At 48.1% G+C, this 18,637-nt stretch overlaps 1 protein-coding gene across 3 annotated transcripts in view; it reads right to left on the reverse strand.

Moving 5' to 3' along the window:
* Positions 1-18,637, reverse strand: part of Prmt8 (protein arginine methyltransferase 8) — a 140,926-nt gene that overhangs the window by 66,879 nt on the left and 55,410 nt on the right. The window contains exon 1 of one of the 3 annotated variants that reach the window (XM_074076258.1): positions 18,289-18,637. The exons of the other annotated variants lie outside the window; for them this stretch is intronic. Coding sequence (XP_073932359.1) covers positions 18,289-18,363 — 75 coding nt within the window. The 5' untranslated portion in view covers positions 18,364-18,637. The remainder of the gene's footprint in view (positions 1-18,288) is intronic. 3 annotated transcript variants of the gene reach the window in all.

An 18,637-nucleotide genomic window follows, 5' to 3' on the forward strand; every position in this document is an offset into this window, starting at 1 on the left:
AAGGTGAGCCACAACAGAATCCTTTGTAAGAGCAGCCTTCACTAGTCAGAGGGCCCCACATGAGAAATCATGAGATTTTCCCCTTCCATGGGTGTCCGGACACTTCCCACCCATGTGTCCCATAAGGTGACCCTCCCTTTCCCACTAACCTCAGAGGAGGGCTTACATTCTCTCTCTGTATCAAAGAAATTCTGCAGCTTTGATGTGTAACAAAACATTAAGGAATGGAGGAGATGACACAGCTTTCAAGGAAGAAGGGGGCATAGCTTTCTTCTTGCATTGCAGTTTTCAGTAAATGGTGATGACTGGTTTGAAGAAGACAGCCTTGTCTTTTTGCCCAACAGCTCCCTTCCAGAGTCCCTTGTAACAGCTGGCATCATAGCTGACCCCCTACTGGCACACATGCTCCTGAAAAGCAGATCGTTTTTCATTCCAGGTGCATATGTGAGCCTGGCACACTCTCAGTAAATGTTTGTTGGATGCACAGGTGGATGGGTGGATCAAAGTGACTGGGACCCACAGAGTCTGGCTTCCTCTCAGTCCCTGGTTTTCAGAGATGTCTGAACTCATGAGTTCCACATTGCCAGAGTTGGCCCCAGGCAGGACTGCTGAGCACTCAGACTGTATCTCCAGATCCACCTTCCTTTCCATTCCCCAGGTGTCTTCCCCATGGCCAGAGCTCATGTGTAGCTATCTGATACCTTTAGGACTAATTTTAACTAGCAAACCAGGTCAACTTTTCTGATTTCATCCAAAAGAAGTGAGCATTTAGCAACCCTAAGCAACTGTTACTATCACAAACAAAACCACAGCCATCGGGGGTTGACCAGGGCCTTCACCAAGTTCATTTTCAATATTATTTCATTTGATCTTCACACTAATCTTCTGGCTCCCATTTTATAGATAAGGAAAATGAGTCCCAGAGAAAATAAGTACCTGGTTCAAGGTCATGGAGTTGGAAACCGGAAGAACCTAGACTCAAACTTAACGGAAACAGCTTCCCATATTTTGACACAGTCTCATGAGAGGCAGTGCTGTTCCAAGGTCAGGATCTGAGGCATTAGTGACCCACAATAGCCATCCTTACCTAGAACATTTCCTGGCCAAGGTCAAACCTTGTAAGCCCCATGGTACAGTGTTCTGAACTCTTCTTTAAGTACCTCTCCATCTTCCTAATCAGACATAAAAATTTGACCTTGCTCATGAATCACCCTGCGCTGGAGCTGCCTCCAGAGTTTCTGAGTTAGTAGGCCTGCACTTGCACTTGGGGAGGAATTTGCTTTTTTTTTTGGCAGTACTAGGGTTTGAACTCAGGAGTCTCTTTAATCTCTGCCTCCTGAGTAGCTAGAATGATAGGCCTGAGCCACTGATGTCCTTGTGAGAATTTTATTTTCTAACAAGCTGTCAGACAGGTAGGGGGGCTGTGTGGAATAGGACTGCTTGTCTGAAGCCAACTGTGACCTTGGGAAATTTACTGAGCCTGTCTCAGTCTCCTTCCCATTCATAAAGTGGAGACATTAGAGGATCTACCAGAAGATTGTTTGAGATTCAAATGAGATAACCCATATGGAGAGCTTTGACAGGTGCTGGAGCAGAGTCAGTGCTCCATGAATGACACTGATCAACAATATGAAAGTAGCTTTTGGAAGGTACAGTTGCAGCAGCCTGGGACTGGGCACAGAGGAGCTCAATGATGATCCTTATGCAAGAGAGAAGTCACTGGAACCCAGAGGGAGAGGGCTACATGCAAGCTTCAGCTGAGAGACAGAGCCAGGCAGCAGTGACCACACAGGGCAGAAGCAGGAGAGATAAATCCATTGACCACACTCTCCTTCCTGCTTGGCCTCCTCTTGATGTCCCCATAGGTGGAACCCAGCCCAAGCCTGGGAGGAGCTAGGGAGTGAGCCTAACAACACTGTAGGTCAGCTCTCACTGTAGGAAAGTTCTAGAGGGGGGTAAAGAACGATGGAGAGTGAATTGAAGGAGCTGACATAAGATGACAGCACACTTGGAAAAGGGCCTCCACATGTCATTTGGTCTACACTGCAACCTTGAGTGGGGTGACTCCTAACCCACACAACCCAAGGTACTCTTAAATAAAAGAGAAAAAAGATTCAGAAAGCCTCCCTGGGCTGGGCTGCAAACCCCTCTCCAAACCACATCTTGTAATCTGAAATGCCAACCACACTCTGGCAGTCCTGGCAAAGTGAGCCAGACAGTCCTGGGGGCAGGGCCAAGACAGCTCTGCCACTAAGCCAACCAGGCACCAACCTCAAAGCAAATGGAATTCCTTGGCGTTTTGTAGGGAAGCAAAGACCCTCTTACAGGGAACAGAAAAGGCAGCATATGTCTAACAGAGACTGGAAAACAAATGCACCAACTCCACTCTCAAAACAACCTCTTCCCAGAGCTTCCTCCCAAAGAGCAATCATGGGTCATCTGGCCCCTTTCCCATCCTAGTGCCTCCTTATCCTTAGGGTCAGGGGCTGGAGAAGGATTCCAGGATGTGTTAAGTCACCTTAGGCTTTTTGGAGGCAAACATTAAAGCAATACCTGATATAACTGTGAGTATTCATTACATAAAATTGGACAGGATAGAGGGCTGCAGAACACCACACTGTACAGAATGCATCTGCAGAGGCGAGGAATAAACTACAATGGCTGCTGGTAAACATTTTCCCAAGACTGGCAACTTTTGACCCTCCCTTTCCTCATATTCTGGCTTTCCTTTCTGGAACCCTTGGTGGGTAAAGTGATGTGGGAGAGGCACATAGCTGACTTTCCAAAAAAGAAAAATCTGGTGTAGTGGAGTACAGAAGCCACGACAGAGTTCACCATGGAAAGAGTACAATTCTATTCACAAAACACTGCAAATGGAAGAGCAGAATAAACAGATGGAAACCAGAAAAACAGACCCCAACGAATCTTGTGGCTGTGTGCCTGGTCATCAGGTAAGATGTTATTAAAGTACCTACTTGTGGTCACCTGGTCAGCTACCTACTCGAGCCAAAATTTAAGGGAAACTTAAATAGGAGTTATCCATTATTTGGTTTAGGTGTCAGTGCCACATAAAGAGGCTTCCAGAATCTCCAAGACTATGTCCACTTTGTCCTTAGGGTAAAAGGAACAAAAAGGGTGTGGGAGCCCATAGCAGAACTTTCTAGAAGGACAGAGTGATGCTAGAGGGATTGAAAGTGTTTCCTATAGGAAACAATTGAGATAGCTCCTCATGATTCAGCCACCTCTCCAGGTTCACTCTCCGTATAACCTTCATGTTCTCTCTTCCCCAGGGATGCGGTATGACATGAAGAGCAATGAGAACCTCAAGCGCCTTCATCCTAGGCTTTTCCATGCTCCTGGGGACAAAAATAGGCTCAGGAAAGACCTTCCACATAGTAAGCAGATTGCAAAACCTGGACTCTACCTCCAGTTTCTGAATCCCGTGACTCTCTTCCTAAAATTATTTAATACCCACTAAGCTAAATGAGATGGAGCATGGTGGGCCCAGAGAATAAGACACGAAACCAACCAGCCAAGAACAAATGCCCCTCATCCTTCTTCTGAGCAAGCAATCTCCACTCGTAACTCATCCACTCTTTCACCCACTAACGGCTCCTAGGTCCTTCTGCAGTCCTGGCTCCTGGGGCAGAGATTGGACTGCCAAGAGTAAGAACAGAAACTGGAAAGCCAGTGGCAATGGCTCTGACAATACACGATGCAGGTGCAATCTAAGACAGCATGGGTAAAGAGATAAGGTGGAAGTTAATGATGTTAAGCAAGTAAAATTAGCAGGATTTTTGTCTAATTCTTGATTTCTGGCTAGGGTGAAAGGAAGAATGGCAGTGTACATCATGGAGACAGGTATACAATGACAGAAGCAGACAGGAGGGAAGCTAAGAAGCCTAGGTTGAGTCAAGTTGAATTGGAAGTGCCTGCAGATCACCAAGGAAGGCATATATATAGCCAGAATTACAAGTCTGGATGTCCCACGATATGGAAGAGAATGAGATCATCCAGCCAAAGTAACTTGGGGCACCAGCATCAGGCAAGAAAGAAGAGACCACATGTGTATTGGAGAGAGACAGGGAAGTGGGAGAGCATGTTAGTCAGCTTTCTGTTCTGATGAAAAAACAACTGAGACAAACAACTTATACGGAGGAAAGAGTTTCAGAAGTTTCCATCTATGCTTACATAGCCCCATCACTTTGGGTCTGTGGCAAGGCAGAGAGCACCTGGTGGAAGAAACTGCTCACCTCGTGGTGGCCAGGATACAAAGAGAGAGAGGAGGGGCTGGGGTCCCAATATCCCCTTCTAGAGCTGCCCCCCAGTGACCAAACTTCCTTCCACTAGGCCCCACCTCCTGAAGGTCCACCACATCGCAATAGTGCCAGGACTGGAGACCAAGCCTTTACCACAAGAGACGAAGGGGGACATTTCAGACCCAAATTGTAAAAGAAAGGCAGGAGAAAGCAGAGTTTTGAAGCCCAAAATGCAGAGAGTACCAAGCAAAATGCAGAAACCAAGGGTATCTAATGCCCTGGTTGGATCAGGCTGAGATGAAACAGAGGAGAAGCCTTGGCAGTTACGTCAGAGGGTGTTTTCCAAGGCAGGCGACAAGACATGTCAGAAGAGGGTGATTGGAATGATGGACATAGGCTCACCCCTGCCTCAAGACCCCAGGATGGCTGGTGGAGTGGCTCAAGTGGCAAGAGGACCTGCCTAGAAAACATGAAGCCCTGAGTTCAAACCCCAGTATTGCCCCCCAGAAAAAAAGATGCTAGGGTGGAGCTCAGTTCTGGCAGCAGCCATGGTACCTAAAGAAATGCACATCCTGGCTCAAACCTATATCCTGGGAAATAAGCCAGGCGTCAGCACTTAATAAATAATGGTCCAGTCCCACACATTGAAGATGGCAAAGAAGAATGGCTTTAACCAATTGGAAACTCAAATATTCCCTTCTCCTTTTCACATTCAGAACAACTATATCCTTGACACCTAAGTAACATTATAATACATCAATTGGCCAGTCGAGCAGGTAAGGAATGGTGGTGTGATAGCAGACGCTCACTAACATCCAGGCCCACAGAGCCCAGAGTGAGAAGCAGGGCTATGACCTAGAAAGGGGACCTTTCTTAGGCAATCCTGCCTGGAAACATAAGGAGCTATGGTGGTCAGGAGCATAGAAGCCTAGACCTGGTGGTGTGCGAGAGAAAGAGAAGACTGAGACAGCAGGTGGAGAGCAAAGAGGAAGGCAGAGCTCCTGATCCCCCATGACTGCCTGCAGTCTCCCTACCCTGCGTCCTCTGTCAGGGCTCCTCACCAAGCAGAACCCCAGGATGACAGCACCTTCTCGCTTTTCTCCAAATCCCTCCTTCTATGCCATTTACCACCGATGGGGAAAACATTTCTCCACTTGAACATCAGGAGTGTAGCACAAGTGAGCGTGTCTGGCAGGAGAAGTTGTGTGGAGTGTGACACTGAGCTCGTCCCAGCTCCACTCCACCTCAGTGCAGGGAAACAGGCATCGGCACTCTGGGAGTTAATGACAGCAAGCTTAAGATTTGCACAGCACCTCCAATCTTTTCCCAATGTCCCCATGCCCATTGTCCCCATTTATTTAAGGGGCAGCTCCATAAAGTGGGATGGAAAGGAATCATCTCATCCATTTTTCAGACAGACAGCAGTCTGAGGCCATATGTCTGTTGGCCTATGACAACAGAGGTAAGATCACGGACTCTAGCTTTTGGTTCTGTGCTTTTGCTACATTGACTGGTATCAGCTGAGGATCTGGAGTGAATGACCAAGGAAAGTTGAGGCAGTTCATCCTTAGGGCTCTGGATAGGTCCCTCATACTCACTAGCTCATGTGGCATAAACTCTAGAGGTAGAAAATGGACTTGGGGTGCTCTACGACTCTGAACTTCTGAGCTCAAGCAAAGCTGGAAAGAGAAAGGAGTTGGGTGCAGCCTTGGAGCCTCCAAAAAAGCCACTGGAGGGGCCTGTAGACAAGTCCCAAGGACTAGCATCCCTTGCCATCAGTTTGTTTTCTTTACATCAAGGAACTGGGAGCATTGTATTTTTAATCTTGTAGATAAAAGAGTGAAGGGTGACCTAGAGTGAAAGCGCTGGATCTAGAGCAAGCAAGGATCCAAGAGATGTAGGACAGACTGGGAGAAGGAGTCATGTCTGCTCTGCCCATGAAAAACCTAGGGCCCTGAGCACCTGCACTTTGAAATGCTGCAACAGAGCCTCAGGACAGTTCAGATCCCACGCCCAGGGACATGTCCCCACTGCATCTCCCACTCAGAGCAGTCAGGGATGATGGATCCAAACCTAGACTCTCCTATGTCAAGCCAGCTTCCAGAGGGCCTCTGGAGTTACCTCCAATGCCTCCTGTCACTGCCAATGTGCACAAATCTCCAACTACACCACGCAAAGCCCTGGCTCTTCAGATCTTTCTGAGACCCCTGTCATGCCAATTTCCCTGACTGTCAGAAAATCTTCTCTTGCCCAGTTCGCACCAGCTGTAAACCTCTCTGCAGCTCTGACTTTGTTCTTCAGCAGTGAATGTCTAACTGGAACAGCTTAACTGCAGCCTTGCTTTGAGTCAGAGGATGAGGGCTGTGACTTCTGATATTTACAAAATATTGGGATCCTATGCATTTCTTAATACAACCAGTGTATTAAGAAAGGCAGAAATAATAGTCACTTAATTTCTATCACCTAAAGGACATTTCCCACACAGGAACAGAACATGTAGCAATGACCATTCATTGAACAAATGGTTTTAAGCCCATAAGTGCCAGGTCCTGTGGCAGATATGGGGATTCAGTAGTGAATCCAGAGACAGAGGACCCACTCTTACACAGTTGTGGTTGACTCTTAGACAAGGAAATAGGGAAACTGAGCACCGTGTGGGATGTGCTGTGACAAGAGAAGGCACTTACAGACTTGGGGAACAGGATGGTGTCAGGGAAGGCTTCGTGTAAGAAGGGACTGGTAAGCTGAGACCTGGAGGAAGATGTAGAACCTGTCCAGGTGATGAGGGGAGGGAAGCAGTGAATATTGCTTGAGCAGAAGAGAAGGACTTACAAGAAATGAAGATGGAGAAGTCTTCGCAGGCATGATTATGCACAGCCTCCTAAGCCATGACAAAGGGAGATCTTTGTCCTTGGAATAATGCAAAAGCCACCGATGGGGTTTAAGAAGGGGAGAAGCATAATCAGATTTGAATGTTAGATTGTGTATCCATTCCCTTATGGAGTCGTCCAAGTAAGGAAAGTGAGGGTGTATGTGGAACATTTGGAAGTCACCACAGAGATCCAGGGACCAGATGAAGAGACCGGAACCATGACAACCTCAGTGGGTCTGGGACATGGAGAAAAGACATAAATACCTAAGATGCGGCGTCACCAGGACTCATGGAGAAAGTAGAGAAAAGAGTCTAGGTTTGTGGCTTTGGTGACTTAATACTGAAGATGGCAGGAAAAGTGGGTTGGAGGTGAGTGGAGGACCTAAGAAGAGCCCACGAGGATACAGAGGTCCTGTAAGATACTTAAGCAGATTGGTCCCCTAGGCATGCAGGGCCAACTCAGAAAGAGAGCTGGGATGCAGCTCCAAGGCTGAGTTTATATACTTTCTAGCATATAAACTAGAAAGGAAGCTGTACTACTCATTACTAGAATGAAATACACAAGGCCGGCTACTTATGAGGAAAAGTTTATTTAGCTCATAGTTTTAGAGGCCCAAAGTTCAAGACTGGGCTGCCTCATTGGCTTGTCCTCTGGTGAGGGCAGTGGATAGCAGAATATCATGACTACATCTTAAATCAGAACACAGAGAGAGACTAGAGTCCCATAATCCCTGCATGTTCCAGTTGATCTAAGGACTTCCCACTCAGCCCCACCTCTTAAAAGCCTACACGCTCCTCCAATACCACCACTCTGGGGACCAAGCTTCCGACACATGAACCTTTGGGGACCCACAAACTGTGTTCAAACCATAGCAGAAGCCAAGAGAGTGGATAAGCTTGCCTACAGAGAGTGTGTGGAATGAGGCAACACCGAACCCAGCCCCAAAGAAGACAATCGTACCATAGTTACATAACAAATGGCGTCCATCCCCTGCAAAGTCAGGGCTGCAAAACCTTTCTGACTTTGAAACTCAGATCCATCTCCACAACACTCTCTCTCAACTCTTCCCACACCCAGCCTCACCCTAATGTGTGTCCTGTGTGCACCACACTCCCAGATGAGATGACATCAGAGCCTGTGACTGCCTCAGAAGCTCCAGGCTAGTGTGTCGGTGCCAACTGTACGTGTTGTGATAAGTATGCAAGTATCTGAGCAAGTCCTACAGCTTTGGATGTGCTATACAGTCCCACAGGAGCCCGCCCGCCCCCCACCATGCGCCTTACCTGAATTCCCTCACTTACATCCACTTTCACCCAATATCAGAGCAGCTGTCTCACTTTGAACTGTAAATTTTCTCCTAACAGCAAAACAAAAGCTGGATGAGTAAACTTAAAGCTTTAACAAGAAGAAAACACTTGTCAAGCTCCTTTATATCATATCCCACTATTAAATCAAATTCTCGTGGCTACCATAGAAAAGGAGTTTTGTAATCCCACCGGGATGAGAATGAAATTCAAATTCAAGTCACACTCCCAAACTCCCCTACCCGACACTGGGCCTTCAGGGAAAAGCGACAGTAGAAAGAGATTCAAACAAAAGGAAGTTAGCTTTGGGTATGTGGTATACAGGTCTATTTTCTTTATTCATTTATTAAATCACTATCAGTATCCTGGTATATACCTGTAGGCAAAAGCTGAACTAATGCATATTAATAGAGCACATTGCTTAATTAGGAGCTGGTCTCCACTTCTGATGGGCTATAATCATTTGTAGGATTCTCTGATTGAGCCTCTTTAGAGAATTGCTGTCATAACTGCTTGTCAGAAAGAGATGGAGTCCTTCATTTTAACACATCTATGGGAATTGCAGTCTTTCATTTTCTGGGAGGCCCAGTCTTGAAAGGCCACCACTTTACTCCAGCTAGCAGGAGATTATCTTTCACAATACAGCAACAAATGGGGCTCTAATTGATGAATTTGCTAATAGTCTCTCCCCTTCCAGTGGCATTAGCCCAATTTGGATTTACTTAGCTGAGCCAACTCTCCATCAGGCCGCACACACAGCATACATTCTGAGGGATTTAAGGTCAAGAGGACAAGGAGTTTAACTTGGTAATTAAACATCCAATTTGTCCTGTGAGGCTGGGCATATCTCTCTGCCCTCTCTCTCCTTCTTCTGTGCCATGCCTCAGTTTCTCTCAATAGGAACCTGGGGGAAAGTTGCCCATCAATGCAATAATGAACTAGTTGGAATTGCACTCTTTCTAGAAGCCAGGTTTAAGAGGGGCACAGAGGTGCCCGAGCTGTTGAGTGTCCCTGCAATCTGGCAAACTGATGCCCCTTTCCCAATCTCTTCACATTTTGTTCTCTTCACATGTTGCCAGAAACTGAGTGCTGGACCATAAAACTGAATGTGAGCTTGGGGTGGGGTAGGCCAGCCCGCTGGTCACAGACAGTCCTGCTTCTCCTGTGACAGGGCTCTTCTCAAGGGGTCTAAAAGACCCCTGGGCAGAGGAGCTATAGGGCCCTGTTCCCAGTTGTCTTCCTGGCTATAGCTGGCTGACCTAAAAACAAATTGTCTGAATCAGAGAGGCCTTTCCTCAACTTCTCAGCTCCCACCTCTGCCAGCACTGACTCCATAATGTCATCAGTAAAGGTCCTTTGTCTTCTCCTGCTTTGGACACCACCAGATAAGCCTAGATGATTAACAATAGCTAATCTTTCTTGAACACTTACCATGTGCCAAATGTATGCTAGACATAAAATAACTCATTAAACAACCCTGTGGGATAAAGTACTATTACCCCAACATAGATGATGAAACCTAGATGGGCACAAATAAATGGAGCAACTGTGTCAGCCAGGGAGCAGCAGCTGAGGCCTGAGCCTGAACAGAGGGGCCACAGCCAGAGTCTACCTCCACACAAGGCTAAGGAAGCAACAGTGCATGGTTCAATGTTTAGAAGGTGCCAAGGGACTCATTGTCCTTCCTGTCCTCCACAGTAGCTGTTCCAATAAGGTCTGAATTGGCTCACTATGAATTCTACCACTAAAATAATTTTTTACGGCAACTTTACAAGGCAAATCCCAAGAGGATGTGGGGCTCTAGCCCAAGGGGGCCTAATATATAGGCACCAGTCACTCGTAGGCCTTTTTCAGTGTCTGAAAGTTTATTGGGTCCTTCCAAAATCTCCAGGTCGGCAGGAGCTGCTGTGGGACAAAGAGGAAGCCTAGCTTGAGGGAGAGGCCCATGTTGACAGCAGAGCACATTCTGAGGGCATCCCAACCTTGCTTCTTACCAGCTCTATAATCTTGGTGGAGGACATTAATCACTGAGTTTCTGTTTCTTCCACTGCAAAATTCAATTAATAAGAGTTGTTTTGTATTGTTGTTGCATGACTTAAATAAAGCAATGCTTACGAAGCACTTAACACTGTACCCAATGGATATTAAGATATGAACACTGACTATGATGCTCTTATAATTATTGCTTTTGCTCAAGGAAAAGGCCATGATAAGGACCTGGGAAACGTGGACAGCTGGGGGATCAAGAAACAGATCAAGAGAGAAAGAAAGAAACCACTTGCATTGACTCAATCCATCAGTCAGTCCTCGGCCAGATGCTTCTCACAGCACCATGTGCTGGACACTGTTTGGTGATGCTGTGAGTTGAATTGTGTCCTCCCAAAGGATGTTTTAGATTCCTCACCCCCGGAACCTGTGAAAGTGACCTCATTTGGAAATAAGGTCATCGCAGTTATAATCAAGTTAAGATGAAGCCATACTGGATTCGGGAGAGGCCCGTTAATACACTGACTGGTGTTCTTATAAGAAAAGACACCATATGTACACACACACACACACACACACACACACACACACACACACAGAGCAGAATGCCATGTGAGGATGGAAGCAGAGACTGGAATGATATGTCTCTAAGCCAAGGAATGCCTGGCATAATTGGCAACCACCAGAAAACAGGAGAAAGGCAAGTCTTTCCATCAGAACCTCCAGAAGGAACCAACCTACAGACACCTGTATTTCAGACTTCTGACTTCCTGAACTGTGAAAGAATAAATTTCTGCTGCATTAAGCAACACAGTTTATGGTACTTTGTCACAACAATGTCAGGAATACAGGTGATAAAACTACAAAGATAAACTCAAAAGGCAAAATTCCATCCTGAAGTCTCAAGTTATCATTTGAACCCCAAAGAGCAGTTAGGTGAGAGACCAGGCTATTGCTGAGAGTCTTGGTTCTTGCTTCCAATGTGGTGAGCTTTGTTAGACAAGAGTTCTTTCCTGGTCCATCAATCAGGACTCCAGGCATAGGGTATCTTAGATTTGTGTGTGTAAGGTGGGGGTTGATGACTGTTCCTACCACAAGTTTTGCCAGGTCCTTGCACTCACAGGGCACAGTACTAAGACTGTGGAGGTGTGGGTGGCAAGAAGGTACTACAGGCAACAAAAGAAGTTCTGGAAGAAAGAAAGCAGGATAGGGTCCCTTGTTAGGTTTTTCCTGAACCCACCATCTCACTAATTTCCCAAACCTTTCTCTTTATATTTCCGCTTGTCCACATGCTTTCAAAGCTTAGTGAACTAGAAAAAGTATGAGTCTTGGTGTCCAGAAACCCAGAATTTGAGTCCTGGCCCCATTACTTACTAGTTTTGGGATCTTGGACAAGTAACATTAATTTTCTATGCCTCCATTACTTACTCTGTACAATGGGGATATGTACCCCACAGTGTTTCATATGATGGGATACAGAAGGGCTATATTCTAAGGGCTACATGAAGAGGAGAGAGCTCTCATAGTATACAATTCCCAGGTCTTGTGTAGAGAAACGTGGTTTTTAGGCAGTACAGATGAGGATGTAATAGAAAACTAGTCCCCCAAAATAAAAACAAGCAATCAGATCCTGCACTTAAAGGAAGCCTAAGTAACACTGGCCTAGGATAAAGGAGATCCTGACCACCAAGGAGTTCTGCAGCACTGGACAAGAATTCTCATCTCTTTGCTTACGTGGTGTGAGTTTCCTTCAGCTGTAAGATTTCTGATGTGGTGAAAGTGAACATATCAAGCTGGTTACCTTTACAAAATTACACTTTAAAAGGAGATTTTTACTTATGGATCAGCCATTACAAGTGTGGGGGAAGCTGTGATCCTGGCAATTACTCTAATGACATAAGAAAAGATACCTGAGGTGTGAAATATCCAGAGAAAGAGAAATTGTAGTCAATAGAACAAAAACTAGTGAGGACAGTGCGGCGGCCAAACGGCAATGTAACCAGCGAGTTCTCATCTTTTAGGATAGCATAAAAGGTGACACTGTGAGTTGTGGTACAGAGATTAGGCTGAGACTCCAGGAAGTCCTTCCTGATTACTGAGCCAGGAAGGGTCTCTGAAGATTTTTAACAAGAGACCAGGGGGCCAACTGAAATCTTGGGTTAAGAGTGCTCAGAGGAAGAAGCATGGAGAAGGACCATTTGAAGACTCCTGGGCTTGCTCTAGCTGTCCTTTGATCCCGTTGGTTTATAAGGGTGCCACTCTCCTGTGTTTCACACACAAAATAGCCATTTGCAGTTACCTTGACAGTTCATATATTGTCATGCTGCCCATTTTTCCCTTGCTGGCACAGTCGACTCCAAGGTATAAGTCGTGTTTTCACAGAGTTTTGTATGTTCAGCGCTGGTATGTGGGAATCACTCACACAGTGGTTAGCCAAGAGGAGGAGATGAAGCTCACTCCTGAATTGGAGATGGGAGTGTTGGGTTTCACCCTCTTTGACAGCCAAAAGCCAATTTAGGACTCCCTACAAAACCAAATTTGCCAGGAAAAAAAAAATGTGGGCAACTTCTTAATTCTCCTGAGCTCACTTAAGGACTGAAACCAGTGTTTGCTGAGGGATGACAACCGAAATAGGCTATGGTTTATTTGTCATTTCAGTGGGAGAAGTGAGGAAGTGGGAGAGTCTGCCCAGTTTGCACCTGTCTTGGTAAGACGCCCTAAAAGTCAGTGGGACAGTCGTCATAAACGTGTCTGGAGAGCTCATTGTGAACAAGGCAACTGGGTCAACACAGCAGCACATCTACTAAGTCCAGAGATGGACTTAAAACCTGGATCCTGAGCCTGCACTGGCTACTGGGTGCCTCCACTGTTCAGAAAGAGACATGGTGGCAGACCGTACTCAGAGATGTGGGCCTGCATGTTGCCTATTCTGGCCTTTTGTCCTCAATTCCCTGTCCTTGGTACAGCTGGGCCACACACTTCAGCTGGAAGTGCAGGATCCACTAACCAACACCACCAAGACGCACCATGCCAGACGTCAACCCCGTTATGCTCATAAGTCAGGCAGTACTCATCTGTACCCTGACTCAGCTGTCAGGCTGTAGGATTTTTTTTCCCAGTCCACAGTGATTCTCTCTCCCTAGGCCAGCAAGTCAACAGAACATTCAAAATGAGTCTTTGCTAAAGCTGTTTTCCCACCCCTGGAGGCTCTCCTTGGAGGTGATGAAACCCCAGTCAGAGAGTTGACACCATCAATAATGCATCACGCTTTCACCGAGAATCAGTAAAGCAAGCAACAGGGCAAAGGGCTCCATTATCCCCCACAGCTCACAAGTGGACATCGTGATGGCGCATTTATCTGCTGCTCAAATGAACACCCCATAGTAACAGTCACTATTCTGTAATTATGCAATATGGAATAGGTACACTGAATAACCCAAAGGTACCCATCCTTTGAAAGGCTGCAACACCCTCATTTCCAGAATTTCTATTCATTTTGAGTTTTAAACACTCACAATAAACTTGAGCACAGCAGAGGGGTGGGAGATAGGAACCTCAGTTTTTAGAAAGCTAAAAGGCTCAGAGACCTTGTTCAGAGTCATATGAATCAACTCAGTTCATACTTATTATTTGCTGCATGTCATACACGGTGCTAAGAACAGGGTATGTCAAAAAAAAAAGTTGATCATCTAACTGGAGAAAGAGATATATAAAAGGCCAATTATCTTGCCATAGGAAAGGAGAGGCAGGCATTAGGAACACATAAGAAGGAATGATTGCTCTCCCTGGGGAGAGAGGATAAATGGCAGATCTGGGAAGGCTGCCAGGAGGAAGTGACATTTGAGTTCGGCTTTACAGGTTTTCTTTTCTCAGAGAAAAGAAAGGGGAAATAGCATTAGGCAGTGAGAGAAAAGTATCCAGGTATGAATGCAGTGACTGTTTTCAGAGGAACATATAGGGCAGATATACACAGGCCTTATCCACTGTTCTAAGGAAACTGAATTTTTGGTATCAAATAGAAAATGAAGCAGCATCCTAAATTTCAAAGGAATAGTCTGATCATGATTAAATTATTATTATTATTATTAGTTATTATTATTATTATATTGGCAGTACTTGGGTTTGAATTCAGGGCCTTGTGCTTGCTAGGCAGGCACTCTACTACTTGAGCCACACTCCCAGCCCTTTTATCTTTAGTAACTTTTTGGTTAGGGTCTTGCATTTTTTTACTCCGGCCAGCTTGCACCACAATCCTCCTATTTACAATTGCAGAGTACCTGGGATGACTGCATGTGTCACCACACCCAGCTCATTGGTTGAAATGGGATCTTAAGAAGTTTTTGACCTGGCTGCCCTTGAGTTGTGATTCTCCTGATCTCTGCCTCCAGAGTAACCAGGATTAGAGGCCTGAGTCGTTGTGCCTGGCTCATGAGCAAATTGTGCTTCCTAACGCCAATCAAACAGTGAGGGCACGTATGGATTGGGGAGGACCAGCAAGTTGGAAGGTCAGAGGTGAAGACCTGCCTTAGGCACTAGGGGTGGGCTTCAAAGGAGAGCAGGTCTGGAGACTCTGCAGACACCTCAGGAAGGCCTCAAGAGAAGGTTTCCTAAGACTGCAAAGCAGGTAAGAGGAGGCTGATGAGAGGAGGGGGACCATTAGCTGAGGAAACACAATGGAGTGGACCTAAGGAATCCACAAGTGTACTCTGTGCTGGGGGCTACCCTGTCGTTTATTCATATCCCACACAGTCTATGTACCACAAGCTGAATCTGCTCAAGTCACCAACTTAGGGAACTGAAATGAAAGTCTTAAAGGTGTCCCTGGCCCACTAAGCTTGTGCCCTGTAGTCTCCCATGACTTACCCTGTCCTTCTCTGTGTGTAAGGAGGCCAAGGCCACAACTTTACTCCTCAATTTCTCCCTCTTGCCCAAAGGTTAGGCTATCTTTCTTGTGAAAGAATTTCTTCTCCCATCCTCCCACCCTCTCTGCTTCCCCCTCATTGCATCTCTCCTTTCCAAAGTATTCCTCTCCTCCCACTCCTCATGCACTCCCATTCACACATGGCATCTTGGTAGAAATAGCACAGGTAGGGCAAAAAGCAATGAATCAGAAGTTGGAGCAACCTGAGTTCCAAGGCTGATCTCCCCACCAGATGACCTCAGGCTCAGTGACCTCAAATAAAATGAAGATAAGAAATGAATAAGAACCTTTGTTTCTTTCACGGGATTATGGTGAGGATGAAAGGAAAGAAATAGTTTGCAAACAACCCCAGCAAAAGGCAGGAAGGAGTGTGACAACACAATTGTCTACCAGATTGTGAGTTCCTTGAGGGCAGGGACCAGGTGGTTTGGGTCTTGGGGACCTAATTATTCCTGGTACAGAGTGAGTGCTTGATTGAGACTGTTGGATTAAGAACAAGGACCGCGGTCACTTTCTCCACCATCCCAACACGTACACAGAGTCGATCTTGCCTCCCCCGACCCAAGGCAGGCAAGCCCACAATATCCTTGTTTGGAAAGTACTGCTCTCCTCCTGGCTTATTCCAAAAACAGCCCGTTCCTGGAGGAAAACCAAGCAATAGTCACGCTGCCTGGATGCCTCCGCTGGGCACGTTTCACCAAGTCTGGGTTCCACCCCCTTTAAGGAAGTTGCTGAGAGCCGAACCTCCTTCTCTGCTCCAAGGAGCCCCAGCTGGGTCTGTTCCTACCCCCGCCGCCTTTGTGCCCCGTGCACAGCGTGGTTTTTTGGGGTTTTTTTTCCACAAGAGCTCGGCCGCCTCTACTGCTGTTTTCATTGATGCCTTGAACAGAGCTGGCATGTGTGACTGCTATAAACGGCGGGGCGGGGGGGGGGGGAGGAAGGGGGAGGGGAGAAGGGAGCAGAGCAGAGCGGGAACCAAGTAAAAATAGCCTGGCGCGTCTCTCTGCCAGCTCCGGACGCCCTTAACCCTCGCCGAGGTGGAGAGCGCCGCAGCGACCTCTCCTTATCACAGGACGTGGGAGGGGTCTGCAGCCCAGATCCCACGCAGCGCCGGGGCTACCGGGAACAGAGACCAGAGAAAACTTTGTTTATAGAAAAGGAACCAGGGGGCTGGGATGATGGGGAGGCCGGGGTTGGGAGAGAAAGCGCCTTCTTCTCGCTTCCAGCGCTCCAGCCACCTGGCTGCAGGCACTGCTACGTGCCGGCTTGGCCAACACTTTGCCCCAGCGCGGCCTTGAGCCTCTGAGCTATTTTTAGAAACCTCCTCTGCGGGTGGGCGATCAGAGGGCGGCGGGGGGGGGGAGGGGAATGGGGAGGCTGGGCTCGGAGCCCTATACACCATTCTGAACGTCTGCTCTTGTGGAGTAGGGACCAGGGGGACGCAGACATGCTGGCTTTGCCCTAACTCAAGGAGATGACATTAGCTACTGAACGGCCCGCTGCCTTCAAGCCCCAGAGCGTGTTTCTTTCAAAATCCACAGTTGCCAGGTGCATGCTTGCTTCTCGTCTCTCAGGGAATAGGGATTTTTTTTTTTTTTTTTTTAGCTTTGCAGCCTACGCTGTGGGGCGGGGGTTAGCTGCAGAGTTATGACCTCGAGGAAAGAAGGTCAGGAGGGGTCTCTGCACCCCCTTTTTTTTTTTTTTTTTTGCATTCCGGCAAGACAGAGGGACAATCTCCGCGCCACACCCCCTCCCCGCCCCACGCTGCATATGGGTAACCATATGTGAAATGTACGGCAGCCCCACCAGACACCCGGCTATTAATAGAACCCGGGAGTTTGCTCTCTGTGTCTTTTTCCTGCCACTGAATAAGGGAGGATCACACATACCCCACTCCACCCCCACCTCGGCGCACCGTTTCTCCGGGAAGGTAAGGGGGCTGCCCACATCGATCCCCTTCGTGACTACAGGTGCCCCAGAGCCTATGGAATAGTCCAGTTGTAATGACAGCGGGGTCAGAGCGAAAAGAAGGAACACAGTCCTGGGACGCAAAGCCCAACAGTGCTGTCTGCAAGCTCAAGGCCAATTCGATAATAGAGAAAGGGCAGATATTGGGCTGCCGGAGGTAGGGGCAAGAGTACAATTTGCAGAGCTAGAGCGACCTCCTCAAAAACTGCTGCGGGACAAGCGGCCGCAGACCCCCACCTCGCCGCAGCCAGAAGCGCGCAGCCCCCACCGCCCGCGCAGGCTCGGTTGCGGCACGAGCGGACGCTGTCCCTGGTGCTGAAGGGGGCCGCGGTCAACGCGCCCTCCCCGGGTTTCGTGTCCCCGAGGTGGCTGTAACCCCCAGAGGGTTGCAGACCTCTCCCAAGCCCCGATCCGGGCCGGAGGGTCTGTTGGAGGTACCTAAGTACTACCAACGGGCTTGTCCCCCCCACCCCAGCACACACACATACTACGACCGGGAGCTCCCCGCGGTGCTGCGGGGACCGAGAGCTCGAGCTTGAAGGGTAAAGCCGAGACAGCGGCAGCAGAGGATCAAGGCACTGTAGGGAGCAGCCCTGGCCCCAGGACCACCCGCCCGGCTCTGCATAAAGCCAGGACCACGGATCCCTAACGGAGCTCAGAGCAGAGGGCAGGGGAGCGCGGCTGCCCAGGCTCTGGACTTGGAGGAAGGGGAAGGGAGCAGCGGGTGGTAGGGAAGGGTGATGGGTGACAGCGACTCTTGCATTTTCAAGAGGGAGGGGACCTGACACAGGCACCGTCGTCGTCTCCCCCCCCCCCAACACACACACACACACACCCCGGCAGGAGCAAGCGGGATGGAGCTGGGGAAAGTTTGGCACAGCGGCAGCGGTGGCGGCGGCGGCGGCGACAGCGGCGGCGGCGCGGTGGTCCGGGTGGGCGGCGGGGTCGCGGGAAGCCCGGCTCTCTCGCCTCCTTACCTCCGTGTTCTCGGCAGCATTCTCCGCCATTTTCCTCCTTAGGAGCAGGCAGCGGGAGGAGTGTTTCATGCCCATAAGAGCCGGCAAGGGTTTGGGGAGACCGAGATAGTAGAGAAAGAGAGAGAGCTGGTGTGGCTTTAAAAAAGAGAGAGATCCAGAGAATGGGAGAGGGGGGGAAAAAAAAAAGCCAGCCCCTGTCGTCAGCCGAGACAATCAAGCACGGTGAAATCTTTCCTGCAGTCTCCACTTTGTTTTATTTTCCTCCCTTCTCATCTGCTTCGGATTCCTTTGCACGGTTCCAAGTTCTTCTGGAGCACCCGACCCCCTCCCGGCCGCTCTCCCCCGCGCT

Source organism: Castor canadensis, chromosome 6 (genome assembly GCF_047511655.1).
Source record: "Castor canadensis chromosome 6, mCasCan1.hap1v2, whole genome shotgun sequence".
In the NCBI taxonomy this organism is placed as follows: Eukaryota; Metazoa; Chordata; class Mammalia; order Rodentia; family Castoridae; genus Castor; species Castor canadensis.